This window comes from Zeugodacus cucurbitae, chromosome 4, assembly GCF_028554725.1.
Source record: "Zeugodacus cucurbitae isolate PBARC_wt_2022May chromosome 4, idZeuCucr1.2, whole genome shotgun sequence".
In the NCBI taxonomy this organism is placed as follows: Eukaryota; Metazoa; Arthropoda; class Insecta; order Diptera; family Tephritidae; genus Zeugodacus; species Zeugodacus cucurbitae.
Window position 1 is genome coordinate 65,604,290 of NC_071669.1, and position 19,790 is coordinate 65,624,079.

The 19,790-nt window shown below is 31.8% G+C and overlaps 1 protein-coding gene across 1 annotated transcript in view; it reads right to left on the reverse strand.

The window, feature by feature from the left end:
* Nucleotides 1-11,805, reverse strand: part of LOC105215109 (dendritic arbor reduction protein 1) — a 104,564-nt gene extending 92,759 nt beyond the window's left edge. The window contains exon 1 of the mRNA XM_054228914.1: nt 10,629-11,805. Within this exon, the coding sequence (XP_054084889.1) occupies nt 10,629-10,691 (63 nt within the window). The 5' untranslated portion in view covers nt 10,692-11,805. The remainder of the gene's footprint in view (nt 1-10,628) is intronic.
* Between the last annotated feature and the right edge of the window lie 7,985 nt (nt 11,806-19,790).

Below are 19,790 nucleotides of genomic sequence, written 5' to 3' on the forward strand. Positions count from 1 at the left end.
CTTTTTTGTTGCTATTTTTAGCTGTTTTGCATTTTTTTAGTTTATTTTTGTTGTTTTTTAGTTATTGTTGTTGTTGTACATTTAAATTGTTTTTGTTGCTTTAATTTTTTAATTTTTAATTAACTGACCTCTAACATCAGTAAATTCTCATAAAACAGTTACCATTGGCATTGCAACATTTGGTAAATGATCTTCATTAGTCTGCAACATTGTTGCGGCACATGATGCTGTGACAGCGCGCAGCATGCAAAGCAACCTTGTCAGCATTTTTAGAGTGATTTTTTGTGTGTGTAATCATATTAGATTATTGTTATTGCATAATTTCCATATGTGTTGTTGTTGTTTTTTCTATGTTCACTGCCTAGCGGGGTTTTCTTAATTCATTGCCGCATTTCAGCGCTTGCTCTTTGACATGGCCCAATGAGTTGGCCAAAAATAGACTGCTACACATTGCTTTGTTATACTTTTTTCTTAAATTTATTTATTTGTGCTTCAAACGAAAATGAAAACAAACTGTTATTTTCGCCTTTTTCTCTCTATTTTTCGCAAATTATTTGAAAAATTGGCATTTAATTGATTTGTGTCCTGCTGTGCATGGGTTCTCCTCCGCGAGGCTGTGTACTTCTTTGCTTGCGGCTTTTTTGTTTTTGTTTCGCTCTTGTTTTCATATGCAAAATTTGATGGATTTCTTAAACTAAATTTAATGAGGTTTATGTAATTTGTGTTATTGTCTGGCGTTAATGAAAAGTGAAACTGTTGCCTTTTGTGCACTTGCTGGCGGATTATTGTTTTCATTTTCATTTGCCGTTGGCTTTTGAGTTCGCGTTTGCATTTCTGTTGTCTTCTCCACTTATGACCTAATTTAATTCATTGTGATTTTGAATAATTGCCATTGAAAGCGTGTCAATGGATGATTGTTGGGAGTCGGGATTTTTTTTTTGTTGTGGTATATGGTACATATATGTACATTACTTTAATTTTTGTGTTTCGCAATTTTGTGATGATGGCATTGATGTGGCGCTTTTTGGCAAATTTTAATATACATGTATATATGAGTAGTTGTATGTGAAAATGCACCCACGGCGCATTTGTTAATGGCAATGGTTTTCAATTTGGTGTGAAATTAAAAAATTAAAAAATATATATTTTTTTAATTCATATTGTAATGTAAATATACAGTGCATTTTTGAGTGATTTTCAAACCTTCAACTATTGTTGTAGTATCATTTTTCTTCGAATACTCGGAACGTAAGTTTTGAATATTAAGCTTATTTTTATCTTACACAATAGATTCCATTATAATTTCTTAGAAAATATATTAACAGCCCTATTTCGTGGACTTTATAAATTCAACAAATTTCTAATTTGTAAAAATTTTAAATTTATCAAGCATTTCGTATTCTGTATCTAAAATAAAAAGCTTTTTTCTTTATAAATTGTTAAGAAGTAAAATGCTCTTGACAGCGCTCTTTACAAATAAACTATCTCGTTGTGCATAGTTGTGAAAGTGAATTTGATGTAATGAAGATATTTTACTTTTGTCATTATTTTTATACAATGAGGAAAAATATGAACATGTTGATGGCTCGCGTTATTGAGCCATTTCTATATTAAGAAGTTTATATAAGAAAAATGAAGATAATGAGGGTAACTTTGACGATATTGTTTTCTATATATTGCATGCGATTACAGCTTAGCAAAATTTTGCCAATAAAGCGTATTTATAGCCTCTGCCATCCGATTATCAATCAAACTCATTTACGCGCGGCACTCCCTGTTTGAGGTTAACGAGGCTCTGGCGACCGAGTAAAGGCGGTAGAACCTTATCATCTATATAGAGTAAATGGGATTGTAAAGCCAAACCAAATACTTTGCATCAGGTCTGGGGGGCTTCAGTCGATATCTCGACATCAGAATCTTATAGATAGGCTGATAACACAGGCCAACACTCAATTTGCTTCTTTGGATTTATCAACTGATTCTAGTTAATTTGGGGGCGCTGAATTCAAATCTGTAATCAGTTTGCCCAAATTAACTAGAATCAGTTGACAAATTTAAGGTAAAAATTTTTTTTGGTGAAATTTTTCTTTCAGGTCATAAGTTAAGTGGAGGGTATAAAAAAGCTATATCATGAAAACTAGAGCTGATCGAGACAAACTGATTACAGATTTGAATTCAGCACGCCTGTGTAATCGATCAATCGTAATCCAAGCTTATCAACGAAGAGACAATGAAGAATGCTCGGTTAAAACAAACACTCATCCAAATAACGACCTTTTGCATGAAAAATAAAGCCATATTCGGAGCATGGAATATTTGGCGACTCTCAGAATCTTCACGTCTAGACCAAGAGCAAAGAATTTATTGTGAAATTGAAGTTAAATTATTAACTATTTTGCCACAAATATTGAAATGCATGTGAAAACTTACGTTATAGAATAATTCAAAAAAAAAGTTCAATGCAATTCAATATATTTGGACAGAAATCAGCTGTTTCTGTTTACATTATTCCGTACAAAATTGTAACAGAATACCAAAAAAATTCTTACTTGATAAAAATCTGAAATAATTTTGTTTTTTTGTTATTTTGTCAAGTGCACAGAATAGGGCTGTAAATATAACATTTTCAAAAACATAAATCAAGCGGTCTCAAAAGTTTTCAGTATGCAGTATTTGGTAAAATTGAGTCCCAAAGTAATTTATTTATTCGATAGTCTGCTCTAAAATTAGCATCACAGCATTTACATTTCACCGCAAGCTGCAAATAAACGAAAATGTAATTCTTTAGAAACTCAGACATACAATGAGTTCATTCAACCATGACAAGTGAAAATTATTTCAATATTTTACTTACAGCTACCAAGTATTCAACAAAGTAAATATCAGAACGTTTACAAAAATTATTTATACCAATATTTTTAGTAATGGGAAATTTTGGCTGTTAACGCAATCATACGGACATGTTATTTGCTAACAATTCTATATTTATGTGTAGATTCTACAAATTTAACTTAATAATACGCGCAAATGTTTGCGCTACCATTTAGTAAGAATATTTACTGACAATCAGGCTTATCAGCAATCGAAGTAAACGCAGTAGGCTTAAATGGCTTAATGTTTTGATTGACAAATGTATTTTTGAAGCAGCCTAACTACTGCATAATGCATGTCATGTCTCTCTATTATTACTCTAATTTTTATATTTTCTTTAAAAAATCATCTTTATTGCATTTAAAAACCACCCTAATAATAAAATAAAGACAATGCGCTCATTTATAGTTTAGAGCACTCCACATAGTAGCACAGCTGCTTCCACATAATAACCGTTATATAATTTTATTTATTCTTAAATTATTTTTAATTATTTTTTAAATACAGTTGACTTGAAAACAAAGTTTATTGTCCAATAAAAGTATGTGTTGCAAGTTAAAGGAAGTCATTTAGCGCTAGCAGTCTATTTCACAAAGTTCCTATTATTATTATTAAAACCAACAATGCATACAATTAAGTGCGCTAATTAAATTTTTTTTCTAATCGTCCAATAAAAGTATATGTTGCAAGTTAAAGGAAGTCATTTAGCGCTAGCAGTCTATTTCACAAAGTTCCTATTATTATTATTAAAACCAACAATGCATACAATTAAGTGCGCTAATTAAATTTTTTTTCTAATTATAGAAAATCATAACAGCTCGTTAATTAACGCTAAATAATGCTCCAGAACTAAACGTTCCTGCAAGCAATTGCGGGTGGACACTTGCTTGTGAACAACACGGAACTGGCGTGGAAGGTGGCAACGACAACAACAAGCTGGTTTTCTTATTGTTATTTTTATGCATTTACTGTGCTAATAATATTTAATGCTTTTTTAGTTATTATTATTGTTGTTGTTATTGCAACTGATTGCTTGCGCGCACATTGCTTATAAATCAAAGTTATTAGATTATTACTAGCTGATTATATACATAAATTATTATTAAATGTATTGTTTTGTTGTTGCTCATAAATACACACAAACAACAACAACTACATAAATAAATTTATATAAATAAAATCCAAACTTATTTGCTAAACAATCAATTTAATGCTTTATTACTCGTTTGCGGCTCTAAGCAGCATAGTTACATTGCTGATTGCCGATTAGTTGGTAAACGCCATACATAATGCATAGAAATTTAAAGAATTGCCACAGCTTAAACGCAAGCGGATCTGTGTAGATGTGTATTTCGATAACTATAAGCGAACTAGACAACTATTAATAAAGTGTAAACACAAGATTTGTGATGTATTCGAAACTAATTGGCAATCTAGTGATGCTTGATTGTGTCATCTTGTTGAATTTATGTTTTATTAAAATAATAAAATATTTATTTATACGCATATATCAATATGTCTAGCAAATAATTGATAAACTATTAAAAATTTTGTCGTATTCGATTCACTATTTCTGACATTCTGCCACTGCTCATTATGTAGAGCTTGCCGAAATTGGTGATTAAAGCAACAACAAAGTAAAATTCAGGTCAGGAGTGTGTTATTTATTTATTTTATTTTGTTAAAATGCCTTAATCTCTTTCTCTGTTGTCTTTATTTCATTCTGTACTTTACGATTTAAGACAGTTGTGTGTTCGATTCGCAATTTTACGAGATTCGAATGACTTCGAATTTTATATTTACCTAATTTTTATTAAGAATTTCGACAACATATTCAAATTTGTATGGTATCTATCATACGACACAAATAAATTTTCATTATATTCTTCAGCTTTTAAAACAACAATTTTCTTAAGCACTCCACACAAGTAAGAAAACTTCACTTCTAAGGGTGGAGTTGGTTTTAAATTTATTACTATATAACAATATAAAAATCATAATAAAATATTTGAAGCTAGGTGCGGACAGTGTGTATGCTGAAGTACCGTTGTAGCTATGGTTATTATTTATGTGACACACATTTTTATTTACATATTTTTTTTATATATATATTTAATAACTTAATTGCAACATTTTGTTTTATAAAGTTTTTGGGGAATTACTTTGTGAACATTTATTTGAATAACAAGTGTATTTATTAATAAAATATACAAAAAATATATTTATTTACAAATAAAAGATAAGATAGTAATTTTTATTAGCGGCAACGACATAAAATATATAATTTTTTTGACACTATTGACAAGTGTAAGAACAGCATAGACAAAATTGAGCAATTTTTTTGTTGTAAATATTTTTTAATAAGACAATTCGTTTGATATTATTTATAACAACGCAATAAAGCAGCTTATTTTCAAGTATATTATTGTAAAATTAAAATAAATTTATGATTTGCATAGGCTGTGAGTATGTTATGTGTCAACTTCGTAATAATGTAATAAAAATTGTATGCAATAAAAATAATTTATATTTATCAAAATATATGACGTTTATTGCATGTTATGCTCAAGTGTCCTATTTAACATTAATTGGCTATTTGATAATTCTAATTGGAGCAGTTTAGGATTTATGACAATTTTTACTTTGCAATTAATTCACGTTCAAGCGAAGAAATAACATGGAAATTAATAAAGGGGTTTGGGTTTTTATTGGCCGGAGCAGAAATTTTAGATTGTGAAAGAATTTATAAGAGATTTTTAGAGTCCAGAACTTTAATTTTTCCGTATTTATATTGTAATTTTTTGTTATCCATGTATGTATGGACGCGTTAAAGTGTTCTTGGTTTCAGAAGACCATTTTATAATTTATTTGCATAATTGAGAACAAATCTGTTAAGTGTTTTATCGTAGTTTTGAATCAAAAAGATTCCAAGCCAGCTGATTCATGACATAGACTTTTCAGATTTTCAGTTATTTATAAAAAAAAAACATTCTGTTGAGTTTAATACATCCTGTTAGTCCACATACCATTAAAGCAAATATCTTTCTTCTAGAAAATTTTCTTATATAAATTAATGCCATAGATCGCCTTTATAAAACCATCAATAAGTGAATAGTTAATCATTTACACGACTTCCCAACATCTTCCGTTAATTCCTTCTTCCTTTTCATGCGAGAAAAGTAGATAAAAATGCTTTAAAAGAAAATTCTGTTTTTAATATTCGACTTTTTCATGAACACATGACCTTCCGTATAACAGTTATATGCTCAAAAAATTCTTTTACAGCGATCACCTCAGATTTCCAAGAAGAATGTTTCTATTTTACTCCACTTTTGTTAAACATCAACTATTAAATATATCATATTCCAACTAAATTCCTACTAATTATATAGTAGATAAATGAATCTAAAGCACATTTATATATTTCCGAAAACTATAAATTTAATACACATTTTAGCTTTAATTCATAAGAACTGGAAATTCCTCATAAGTTGACAGCAATTAAGCATAAAAAACTAATTTTTATTATCAACCGACAGTTACTAAAAATTTCCAACACGAATTGTGTGTATGGATGTACAGATGTATTTTCATGAAATTCATCATATCAGTAGTTGCTCTCAAAAACCACCCACATAGCGAGCAATAAAATTTGAAGAATGTGGACATATATCATAAATAGATAAACAGCACTCGCACTAAAATGTACAAATATATGTAATTACATATGTAGACAGTCATTTATATCTGAAGAAAAGCACATTAACAATTAACTTCATAAAATTCCAGGAAAGCCCTCATAAAGTTCTCAGACCAAGAACTTTACAAGAGAATTTCCATACACAGAATAAAATGTCATAATCATACATATGTATATATATGTGTATATGTATGTATATGTATATACGGAAGTATGGCGTGGGAACCTTAACATTACACAACAACAATATGAGGTAAAACGCTTGGAACTTTCTTATCTCTACATTTTAATTTACTGAAATTATACATGTAGATAGCAGATACTTTTGTAAAATTTTTTTTGTTTGTATTGACACTTCATTAGCTTTCTGCCTGCTGCGCGTTGGTGCAATATTTAGAACGCCACAGCAATGGTAAAGCAATGGCAAATGCAGAGATAGCTCATTGGTCATATCAGCGCCACACACGATGAAATGACAATTGTCGTATTGACATTTAACACACACACACACACCAGATGGCAAGTGCAGAGCTACATACATTCTGTACATACATAACTCAAAGCAAATAAGCGATGATACACACTTGAATGTATATATGTTTATAGATATATATCGATATTGCAACGCTGACTTGTATGCCCTCACGGACAGTTCGCCAGTCACTCAGTCCATCCGTCAGCCTTTCGTTTATTGAACGGCTTTTGTAGTTTAGCGACGCAAAAGACAAAAATAAAAACAACAAAAAACCAAAAGTAAATATTTGCCAACAAAACGCTTAATTAGTTCAACAATTGTTAAGAAGTTGTAAAACGTTTAGCGGACAAGCAAGCAAGCAAACGGGATATGACACAGTAAAGGAAGTGTTCCGACGGAAAAGTGACACAAGACAATGTGAAATTAGTAACAAACAGTTTGTACTATTCTGAGCGCCTAGAGAAAACTGTGGCTTATCTCTGTATTTACTTGCTTTATTGAGTTCGTATAAACATACATATGCACATGACACATTTGTGTGTGTGTGTATGTGTGGCAAATGTGGCACATGTCGTAGAGACTTCGGGGAATACCATCGCTTAGTCATCTAATCGCGTTTAATAGAACATTAATGCATATGTGCGTTAGTTCAGCCTCGACATATGATAGAAAAAATTTTAAGTTTTGAAATATCGATTATAAAGAAAGGTTGCAGTTTTGTATATATTTGCTGTGTAGAAGGTCGGGAACATGAGTAGATAAGCAAGATATTAAAAAACTGCTCAATTAGGTTGGAATTTTGAAGTGCTCCAATTCATAAAAAGGAAGTAGGAAGTGGAAAAAAATGGAGAATTATGTTGAACTACTAGATCTTACGACTTCCAGATTACCGTTATAGAGTATATTAGAAAACCGGCACTCAATATTGTTATGAGTAAAATCGTTCTCTATTTAAACTTAGATGAGCACAGAGATCTGTAATCGGTTTAACAATTTAAATATTTTTAATACTCGCATTTTTCCAAACAGAAAAAAAATTAAAAAAATGGTATTCAGATCACAGATCTACTAATTTATTATAAAGGACATATGAGAAGAAATATTATCGCATGTATTGATATTCTCAAAATTACAAAAAATCTGAGCTGGTTGAAATACTCTTACTTTTTTAAAATATTTTCTCAAAAACGATAAACCAAAAATTTCTAAAGCGACTTCACAGAAAATTCGTGCTTAAAAAGCCGGTGTTTAAATATTTTTTGCTTCAACTCTTCATAACAGTTTCCTGTTTAAGCTAGTATGAAAGCTATGAAAAAACTGTATGAATATATATTTAAAATATTGATTATTGACAATATTTGTACAACTGTAGACGTCACGTGGCCTTATAAATTTAAAATACACTCAGACATATACTATACATATACGAACAGCAAGTATATACTCTCTCATTTATACATGAAAGCAACCTATATTTGTAAATACGATTCATATTCATATTTAAATAAATAATTAAGTGCCTTTTGTCACAGGAAACCGCTTAACAAGCGCGATAAGTAAATGAAATATTAACACTTTTAAATTGACACCTTTTTTGCGCTAAACTTCAAGCATTACACTTCTTACAGCATTTCATTTCGCCTTTTCATCATTTTTTTCTTTCTTACTATTTTCGCGCTTCATTTACAAAGCTACAACAAAAAAACACAACAACAATACGCTTGTAATGCAGCAAGCAAAAGGATGTCCGCTGCAGCAACAACAACAACTGAGTGCGCATTGCAACATCGCTGTTGGCATTAAAGCGACATTAATATGACAAGTGTGACAATGGAGCAACCCAGAACTAAAAAAAGCATGAAGAACTCGACACTGCTTCGCAGATGATTGCGAAAGAAGTGCAGAGTCGTAGCTGCGTTGCCTGTGTCCATCCGCTGGCCGGACGGACGGACTAGCAAACATTTACACAAAACTTAGCAAGCAAATGTGGCAAGCAACACGTGTAAATAAACAAGTTGCCTTTTATGACTCGATGGTCGGGAGAAAACCGGCATATATACATACACACGTACATATATAGAAGAGGTTTCTGCTTCCTTCCATAGGTTTTACATGTTGACTTTGTATGTTTAAAGGGTTTAACATGTATAAAATGCAACAATGAATATATATGTGTGTGTAAGCCACTTTATGTGTTTACAAATAGGTCCTGCTTGGCAACAACGCTTAAGTTGTTGATATGCGCTGACAAGCGATAACGCGTCGACACCTACAACTTGATTAATGTTTTGCCGACGGCTTCAGATTTCAAAACAAATAGTAAATAAAACAGTCAATAGTATATTAATTAGTATATTTGAGTATATCTTGACTAGATAAATTCACTAATTAGTACATATGTACATAACTGTAGGCTCTTTATAGTGGCAAAAAATAACAAATTTATCTTAACAGCAATTCTCACGTTTATTTACGTACGATTTAAATCGAAAAAATTCCATTGATATAAACAAATTATTGCTGCAGCAAAGATAAAAGCAGCATTTCCTCGCTTTCTTTTTTTGCAGAAATCGACACAGTATTTTTATACGCGAAAAAAGCACAATCACTTCACGATAAAAAGTAAAAAATATAAAACATTCTACTATCACAACACTCTTTTCGCCTAATCAAAAGCAATATCTACTATTTGTAACAACAACAAACAAATAAACAAATATTCACAGCTTTATGACCACAATTAAATTGGTGACTAAATAAATCTGTTCGCAAGGTACCGCACTAATGGTGATAAATGCGAGTTTATTCCTAATATGCAGGCATATATATGCTTTTAATTTGTTGACACTCGTAAATGATTAATAAAGTTATTACCCCGTAGTAAGTCAAGCAATTCTAGTACTACTAACTTTTGATGCAGTACTAGTACGGAATTTCAGAATTTGAACGCGTATTATTTCAGCGATGATGGAATTGTGGTTAAAATTTCTAGACTTCTAGTTCTGGTATTCCGAATATTTAAAAAAAATATGTTGGCCATTTTCGTTTCCCATTTCATTTTTATTTTTCTCACATTAAATATTTTATTTTATTTTATTTTATTTTATTTTATTTTATTTTATTTTATTTTATTTTATTTTATTTTATTTTATTTTATTTTATTTTATTTTATTTTATTTTATTTTATTTTATTTTATTTTATTTTATTTTATTTTATTTTATTTTATTTTATTTTATTTTATTTTATTTTATTTTATTTTATTTTATTTTATTTTATTTTATTTTATTTTATTTTATTTTATTTTATTTTATTTTATTTTATTTTATTTTATTTTATTTTATTTTAATTTAATTTATTTTATTTTATTTTATTTTATTTTATTTTATTTTATTTTATTTTATTTTATTTTATTTTATATTATTTTATTTTATTTTATTTTATTTTATTTTATTTTATTTTTATTTTTATTTCTCATAACTTCATAGTCATCATTTACTAGACTTTCTTTCCACTGACTTAAAACTTTAATTTTTTTCAATACTTTTTTTATTAATTTTATTTTTATAAAATTATTTGCTCACCTGCATTACCCAATAATTTGTTGATGGCACAAACTGATCGCCAATTATAATATCCGTATGCATTTAAAACACTTTTCTATAAACACTGTATACGTTTGCTTTTTGAGCGACGCAGCAGCAAGCTGCCACTTTGATAAATTTATCAGTAATATTTATTTTATTTTTTAATTATTTTTATTTAAATTTTCAAGTATATTAACACCGAAGTCTTCACTTTGACTTATTTTATTTTTGTACAATTATAAATTTTTTTTTATCAAAACGCATATGCGAAAGGCACTTGATCATTTATAAATACTTTTATTTATTTAAAAAATCTAAACATTTTTCAGATCACTTAACGTTGTTATGTCAAAAAATTTAATTCACATGCACAACCCACTGTCGATATAAGGCACTACTGTAAGGCACACATTTATTGTTGGGAAAACACTAATTTACATACGATTATAACTGTTTAGCGCGTCGGGTTTTCGTTTAATCGTGTCTCGCGTTGTGGCTGTCAACATAATTAGTAAATATTTCAATTTCAATAATTTTCCATAAGAATGCCATAAACGCGCCAAAGTATTATTTTGATCGACAAATATTTACTCTCATTCTTGGATGCTGTTTAGCGACGGCTCTGTGTCTGCCTTCCCGTGCGCGCCCACGCAAAAGCACAACGCCATAAAAAAATTCCCATTCGACTTCCTGCGTTTACTTTGTCACTTTGCACAATTCATTGCATTTGCTTTGTATAAATATTTTCTTAAGATTTTTTTTCCAGCTCTTTCAACAAACAGATAACTCACTTTCTTTACTTTCGCAGGCATTCATGCAAATTATGCAAATTGTTGTTGAAATTAATTATTTATTATTATTTTTTCTTAAACACGACGGCTTGCAAACGTTGCACATATCGCAGGCGATTGTGGAATGTCAATGTGAAATTTACGAAATTCACACCAAAAAAAAAAATTTACTTCGAGAAAATATGAAATACGTAAGTATGTACGAGTGCGTTTGGTGTGGAGCGTTGGTCGTTTGGCGAGTGAAGCGAGCGCGTCAAAGGTGTACGCGACGCGATCAGGAAATGAACGTGCGAAGAAGAACACCAACCAACGAGTCCAACTAAAACCGAATAGTAAGCCACTCAAGCGCCGCCGTATGTTTCATCGTTGTCGGTAACCGAGTTCAGACTGATTGGACAGCGGTGCTTTGCCGCAGACGAACCTCGCTTGGCTGTGTTGTGTTGCTGTTGCCTTTTGCCGTTTGCTTACCTGCCGTCAACACACACACTTGCATACATGTGTATGTACTCGCCTGCATGGCTGGTTGACTAAGGTATGTATTCGTATCATACATGCTGCTGTTGTTGTTGCTATTATTGCTTTGTTACTTCTTCTTCGGTCGCTTCTGCTGTCCGCTGTTGTTGTTGTTGTTGTTAGTTGTTGTTAGTTGTTGCTTGCTCACCATTTCCATTTTTTATACAGGTGAAACACATATACGAGCATTTTAATATTAACCACTGTAGAGAGCGAGAGTGACCCTACAACAATAGCAGCAATACAAATAATGAGAGAATTAAACGATATTTTTAAACGCCAGAGCAGAGCACGCTGATCAGTAAACTTGCTTGTGTAAAGCCCGTCTTGGCAACCACCCTAGTGGCTATTTAAAGCTTAAAGTTGCTCACCAGGTGAGTTTGTTTTGATGTACTGTGGTACAAATGCGCAAATATCAGCATGCGAGGCTTGAGAAGAGAGTGAGTACAAGCTGTATTGCTTTGAGGGAGACGAACTGGTTTCTTTTTGGTATAAGAGAATTCAGTACAATGATACTATATATACTGATGTACATATATACAGAGCAAATTTTTGAGCATTTTCTACATATTTGGACAAAGCTGAGGTTCGTTTATCAAGAGAACGATATGATTGGTAGCTGAAGCAGATGAGATGAAATAATTTGAGTATGTATTTTCCAGTATATACTAAATACATACAAATTAAAAAAAATATATATGCGTCTCCAACGGCTTTACCTAAGTTTAAGTTAAAAATTTTACGGTGGATCACTTCATAACTTATTTTTTACTAGCAGACCCGGCCACACGTTTTTGTGGCTAAGGTATAATATACATTAAATTAGTAAATCTTTCAATGCAGAGAAGAATGAAGAAGCATGATGACCAATCAGACTACTTTTAATTGCAAGTAATTTAAAATAGTCTGTGGGATAATTTAATACGTCATCCTGGTTTGTAGCTGTGTCAACTCTCCTTTAACGTCATTCTAAATTGTCGCACTAAGATCAAATAGATTCTTGTTTTCTTTACCACCAATATAGCTCATTCTATCAGCCATTTATGTTTATTATATTATGGTTTCATGTCAGGTAAAATACGATGAATAAGCTCCTCTTTCGAGCCCATGAAGTGACAGAAACCCGTTAAAAATGTTATTAATCCATCGAGGTGTCAACTGCGACGCTACCATTTTCAACTATTTCTACAATCGCAGTTTGATATTGTTGGAAAAACACTCGGGTGTTATTTGTTAATTGGCGATTGTTTATGTGTCGCCACAAATTAGATGATTTTAGGAATGTGATTAGTTCGTCAGTAATAGTTGATGCAGGAATAGTCTGGCGAAAATCACCTGCCAACAGAATCATGGCTTGACCAAAAATATTTTCATTGTCGCGTAAATCTTTTAAAGTCCTGTGCAGTACCTCCAGCGACTTGAATATCTGGAAAATCTTCCATATAGCTCTTTTTTTTGGCGATTTTGCAGACTGGTGTTTCGTTGATTTGCAATTTATTAGTAATTTCAAGGCCGAAGTGCCAAGTTGCCCCTATTCCCATTATAACTGGACGTTGAAAATTAGTGAAATCGGTTCAGGAATTACCTCAACCCGCATGTACTATATATGTTGATTTTCGTTATTCTATTGGACTTTATTTCAAATTGTGGGTAATCAAATTACATCAATAAATTGCGAGAGTATAAATTGTTTGGTTGCCTTTCCCTAACTGTTGCAAATTGTTTTGGGCTATCGACACAGCCTTATACAATGGAACAATGATAAAAATATTTTAACAAAGCAACAATGACAACTTTCAAAATATTATTATTTTTTGTTTTGTTTTTTTTTTTTTTTTTGATAATTTTGTTGTCAATTCAAATAAAATCATATTCTTGTTATCTTCCTCACAATTTTTCGATATATACTTACTTTCTAATCCTTCCCTGGCCTTCCATAAATATTTCAAAACTAAAATTAGCCAGATCGTTGTGGCCCTTCTCGACTTCTTTCGTGACTAACGACACAAATTGTTTGTATGGGTGATTAGAAAATTGTGGATTTAAGACTTTTTCAAGCAATTTTCCTAATTTTTCCCTCCGTAAGAACCATGCCGGTACCTTTAAAAACATTCTAAACAAAGAATTTGCGAAATCGGTTCAGCGGTTCTCGAGTTATGCGCTTAGCAACACATTTTGCGATTCATTTTTATATTATAGATAAAATAAAGCGAAGTAAAGATAAGCTCGTCACTAGAACAGTAGCTGTAAGCTTTAAGTATAATGACCGCAAGGAACCTTACGTGAGAGATCAATACAATAAATCTGTGTGGAAGTTTCGAAAAAGCAATAACCCATAACTTGCGTAAAATTTGAAATGTGTTTATCGTACACGTACTACCTGGCGCAATGGCAGTGTTGGTATTACAGATGCAGGAAATCGGACTATTGCACTACCCACAAAATGGCATTAAGTGGAAAAATAACTTGCGAAAAAAACTTCGTTGCACGCACAGTTTTTTCACATAGATTTATTTGAAATCAAACTTTTGAGAAAATTCGAATTTTCAAAATTCACCTGAACAAGCACCTTTCATTCAAATTATAATAATATGCTCACATTTTCGAATATCTTAATGAAATTTTCAGTGTTATCAAGCTTATCACATGTAGTTTTTAAAACATATAATGGAAGCATTTGTCCCTTTCGTGAAAATACTGAAAAGTTCAGTACTATCGTTTTTAAATAATCTAAATCTCTCTGCTTCATTGCCCATAACTCTGTATAAATTAAAGCTACGGGATTTAAAACGATAGCAAACGTTAGGTGAGACAATTTACTATAGAAATAAAGGAAGTATCATTTTTATTGATTTTTTTTGGAACATTTGACATTTTTTATACATTTGATGAAATTTCTAAAATTTTCATTTTTTTTTATTTTTTTTTATAAAAACCAAAAACAAAAGTAAATAAACCTAACCCCACGTCCACTAAAAATATAAATCCTCTCAACGATCATTGACCCCGACCAAAAGTCATTGACCTCGACCAAAATGTAAACAAACCCCCGCCAAAGGTCAATGACCTCACCTCGAAATGTAAACAAACCCATGCCAAAGGTCAATGACCTCGACCAAAATCAAAACAAAACCCCGCCAAAGGTCAATGACCTCACCCCAAAAGGTAAACAAACCCATGTCAAAGGTCTATGACCTCGCCCCAAAAGGTAAACAACAGATCACGTGATGTCAGGTTTTTTTACATTTGGTGGATCACGTGATGTCAGGTTTGTTTACATTTATGAGATCACGTGATGTCAGGTTTGTTTACATTTTGGAGATCACGTGTTGTCAGGATTGTTTACATTTTGGAGATCACGTGATGTCGGGTTTGTTTACATTTGCAGATCACGTGATGTCAGGTTTGTTTTCATTTAGGAGATCACGTGATGTCAGGTTTGTTTACATTTTGGATATCACGTGATATCAGGTTTGTTTACATTTTCGGGAACACGTGATGTCAGGATTGTTTACATATTGGACATCACGTGATGTCAGGTTTGTTTACATTTTTGGATCTCGCGATGTCAGGTTTGTTTACATTTTGACTTTAGGTCGGGGTCAATGATCGTTGAGAGGGGTTTGTTTATATTTGGAAAGATTGGGTTGAGTTTAGTTTTGTTAAGTTTAAGAGATTTTTGATGGTTAAGTTTGTAGATTTTTTGGATGGGTCTCTTGAATTATGGTTTACTAGTAAAAAAATATGAAAATGATGAAAATTTTTGATATGTTAAAACGTTAAAAATTTTTCAAAAATTCCAAAAAATTCAATAGAAATTATACTTACTTTATTTTTATAGTAGATTTTCTCAGCAACCATTTGCTATCATTTCAAAACTCGTAGCTTTAATTTATACAGAGTTATGGACAATAAAGCAGAGAGATTGAGATTATTTAAAAACGATAGTACTGAACTTTTCAGTATTTTCATGAAAGGCACAAATGCTTCCATTATATGTTTTAAAAACTTGATAACACTGAAAGTTTCATGAAGATATTCGAAAATTTGAGCAAATTATGATAATTTAAATGAAAGGTAATTGTTCAGGCTGAATTTTGAAAATTCGAATTTTCTCAAAATTTTGATTTCAAATAAATCTACATATGTGAAAATTTTCAAATGTTGTGCGTGCAACAAAGCTACATATATTTGGAAGCATTTTCGAAAATATTATTTCGAAATCGAGATGTAGCTTAGCCCATTTAACAGATAGCGATTATGGGACCTCAGTTTCTTCTCGACTGGCGTAGAAATCTGCCTGTGACTAATTTTTTACCGAAATTTTCCATAAAAAATTAGATTTTCAAACATCCACTCGGCTTTATGCCGTATATACGATTAATATGTGAGATTTTAGCACACTTAAGTGAGCGTATAATCTTGTATATGGTATAGTTTGGGGCGAAAACTGATGAAATCGATCCAGGAATTATCATAAACCTCATATACTATATGTGTATAATAATTTTCGTTATTTTAGTGGACTTTTTGCCGAATATTTGGGTAAAATTGTGTGTTATCTAATAATCAAATTAAGTAAATAAATAAATTGCGAGAGTATAAAATGTTTGGTTGCACCCGAACTTAGCTCTTCCATACTTGTTTGATGATATGTTTTTTCGAAAAATACAAATAGGATGCTTTCTAAGTATTTTATTAAGCATTAGTTACCAACTAAGTATTTTTAAATCTGGAATCCGATAATTTCTTAAACATATATTTTTTACTCACATCCAATATTTTTACAGTCATTGGAAGTAGTCTGAATATATAAAAATACTCTAGTACAATATACTAGTATATACTAAAAAAATCGATAAACCGAAATTACCTGTAATCATGCAAGGCGAAATGAACACTTATTCGTATGTAGGTACATACAAACTAGCAAATCAACATTCTACACTAAATAAAAACTACAAAAATAACTGAGTTTTCCGTGAAAGCAAGCATTTTACATATCAGACGAGCTATTAACTAGAAATAAGCGCTGTTTTGTATATATACATTCATACATATGTATCTATGAATGTAAATGCATACGTACAATTGCCGCAGAGAAAGAAAAATGGTAGCATTTAAAAGCAAAAACAAAACAAATACGTATAAAATAAAGCGAACGAAATAAATGCAGAAAAAATTACACTGAGCAGACGCAGTCAACGGAAAAGTCAATAAGGGAGTGGCCACACGCCAGCGCTCAACCAATCGCAGCGACCGGAATCGCACACATGCAGTAAAGGTGAAAAAGGCAAAGAGAGAGAGGCGGTAAAGCGTAGACACAAACACACACACTTCAACATACATGTCTAGCTATGCATGGGAGTGTTAGTATGTCTGGCTAAATATTGTGGACTTGTGGTGGCGCTGAAATGATACAAGTGCGCGACGGCTATGCTAGAACGAGAGCAAATAGAGAGAGGGAAGAGAGTGAGCGAGTGAGAAATAAGCAGCGAAAAGCAAAATTTTTAGCAGACAGAAACGTAAATGAAGTAGAGAAATAAAGCGGTTGTGGATTTTGAAATAAATATGGATGGTGGCAATTGGGGAAGTGAAATGAAATTAAAATGAAAGAAAATACGGAAAATGTAATGTATTGTGTAGAGAGTGTGTGTGATAGTGGAGAGTGGGGTTTTAGTGTGGAGGTTAGTTGAGGGTAGTATGAACGGTAGTTTAACTAACTGTATACAAATTAATATGCTTACATACATATATACAGTTATATTTGTAGCTACAAATGCGCCTGAGTAACAACAGTTACTTAGTGCTATTGGATGAATGAATGTTTTGGTTGGTTGGTAAAAGGGGGGAAATATGGAATACTAGATACATATTTATAAAACAGAATGCTATAGTAGCAATCTAGTAGATATTCACATTTACGCCGGTTTGTAATTAAGTCTGCGTGCCTGTATGCAATTTATTGTTAACTGTCAAATTGCTGTTGTTGTCGAGCTTAACGAATCGAACGCAAAATGAATAAAAAACGAAGCAAAATAACTAAAAAATTAAAAATTGCTCAAAATGTTGCACGTACATTCGCACTTTAAACATCCGACAGCAACGTCAGACACAAACAAATGTGCAGTCTTACGGCTGACATATAGTAACTACATACTTGCGTTACTAGTATATGCATATAGCCAGAGGTATGCAGCTAATGCATTCTCCTGAATGTATCTATATTGTATTCTTACTTTGTACACGTTGACTACCGGTGTTACGCGCCGCACAGCAGGGCCAAATCAATTTGTTTACACATACCATTCATACATATGTACATACAAACAACAACAGTGCCATATGTACTTAGGTACAATGTACTTACAAATTTTTATTAGTTTGCTTTTCTCATTTACTTGCTACTGCCGTTGTGGCGTTTGTTGTTTAATTTGTTCTTATGTTGTTGTTTTTTTATTGCTGTTGTTTTTATTTTCTAGCAGTTTTACCTTCGCCGTCAATTTTACATGTTCTCCATCATGTTTGTTAGTGCATAGTATACATTATTGTTATTGTTGTTTTTACATGTACTCGCCAAAATGTAATTTGCATTTGACATTTCTGTAAATAATTGCAAATTGCATATAGCACACAAATACACTAGCAAAGCTCTAAGGCTACAGACTAATATGCTTCCATTATTACTTTTATTCCTTTGTAGACATTCCAATGTTTATATACATTTGTATATACACTTGTAACGCTTGTTTCTTGTTCTGCTGCGTTTTGAAACTAATAAATTGTGCAGTCAATATTCACGAATGATCCCCAACACTTCTAGTCTGCCACCCGCTGCAAATGGAGTTGAATTTTTTTGATATTTTTTTTTTATTTTTTGCAGAAAAGGTTGTTGTTGCTGTTATTTCATTTGTAGATTTGCCCGCAGATAGTGTATGCGTTTATGTGAAGGACAGCATGATATAGTGCCATAGAACTATGAGTTTCGTATACTCGTACATAGATGGCCCGCATTCCATCTAACATGTAACGACGCGTCAAATATATTTTGGCAGCGGAATTTATTTTGCATGCATCCATTATGATATATGTACCCGTATGTGGGTGTGCTGACATTTTAAATTGAGGGTGACCTCGTTGATTAAACTATTATTTGGATTATATTTAATATTTGAACAGTCTTGACAAGAGCAGCCTAAGTAAACTCGCAGTATTATCTTTTATTGTTAAAATAGTGAAGTCATTTAATATCATAAAATATTTTATATCGTTTCTAGTTAAAAATTTAAAGGAAAGTTTTCCATTACGAATATCATAAATTTGCATACGTAAGAATTGACCTTAATTGTAACCTGTGGAAACTTTTTGAATTTTTGTTTTAAAATTGTGCCTAGTTTTTTTATCAAGCCCTTTGACGAATATTACAGTTGTATTTCCAAGGTTTTCCACCTATGATTACTACTAAATCGGCACCTTCAAAGTAAACAATAAGCAAAGTGTTGATTACTATCTCAATTTGAGTAAAGGTGTAGAAGCAACGGCTAAATTTTCCAATGGGTTGGAGTTGTAAGGTTATAGATTCTATCAAATAGATATTATTATCATATGTGACACGTGTTAATTTTATTAAAATTTATATAAACACTAATAATGTAATATTAGTATGTATGTATGTGATTGGCGTTGCAACCGTTTAGCCGGTTATAGCCGAATCGACGATAGTGCGCCACCTGTCTCTCTCCTTCGCAGTTCGGCGCCAGTTGGAGATCCCAAGTGTAACCAGGTCGCTCTCCACCTGGTCCCTCCAACGGAGTGGAGGCCTTCCCCTTCCTCGGCTTCCTCCGGCGGGTACTGC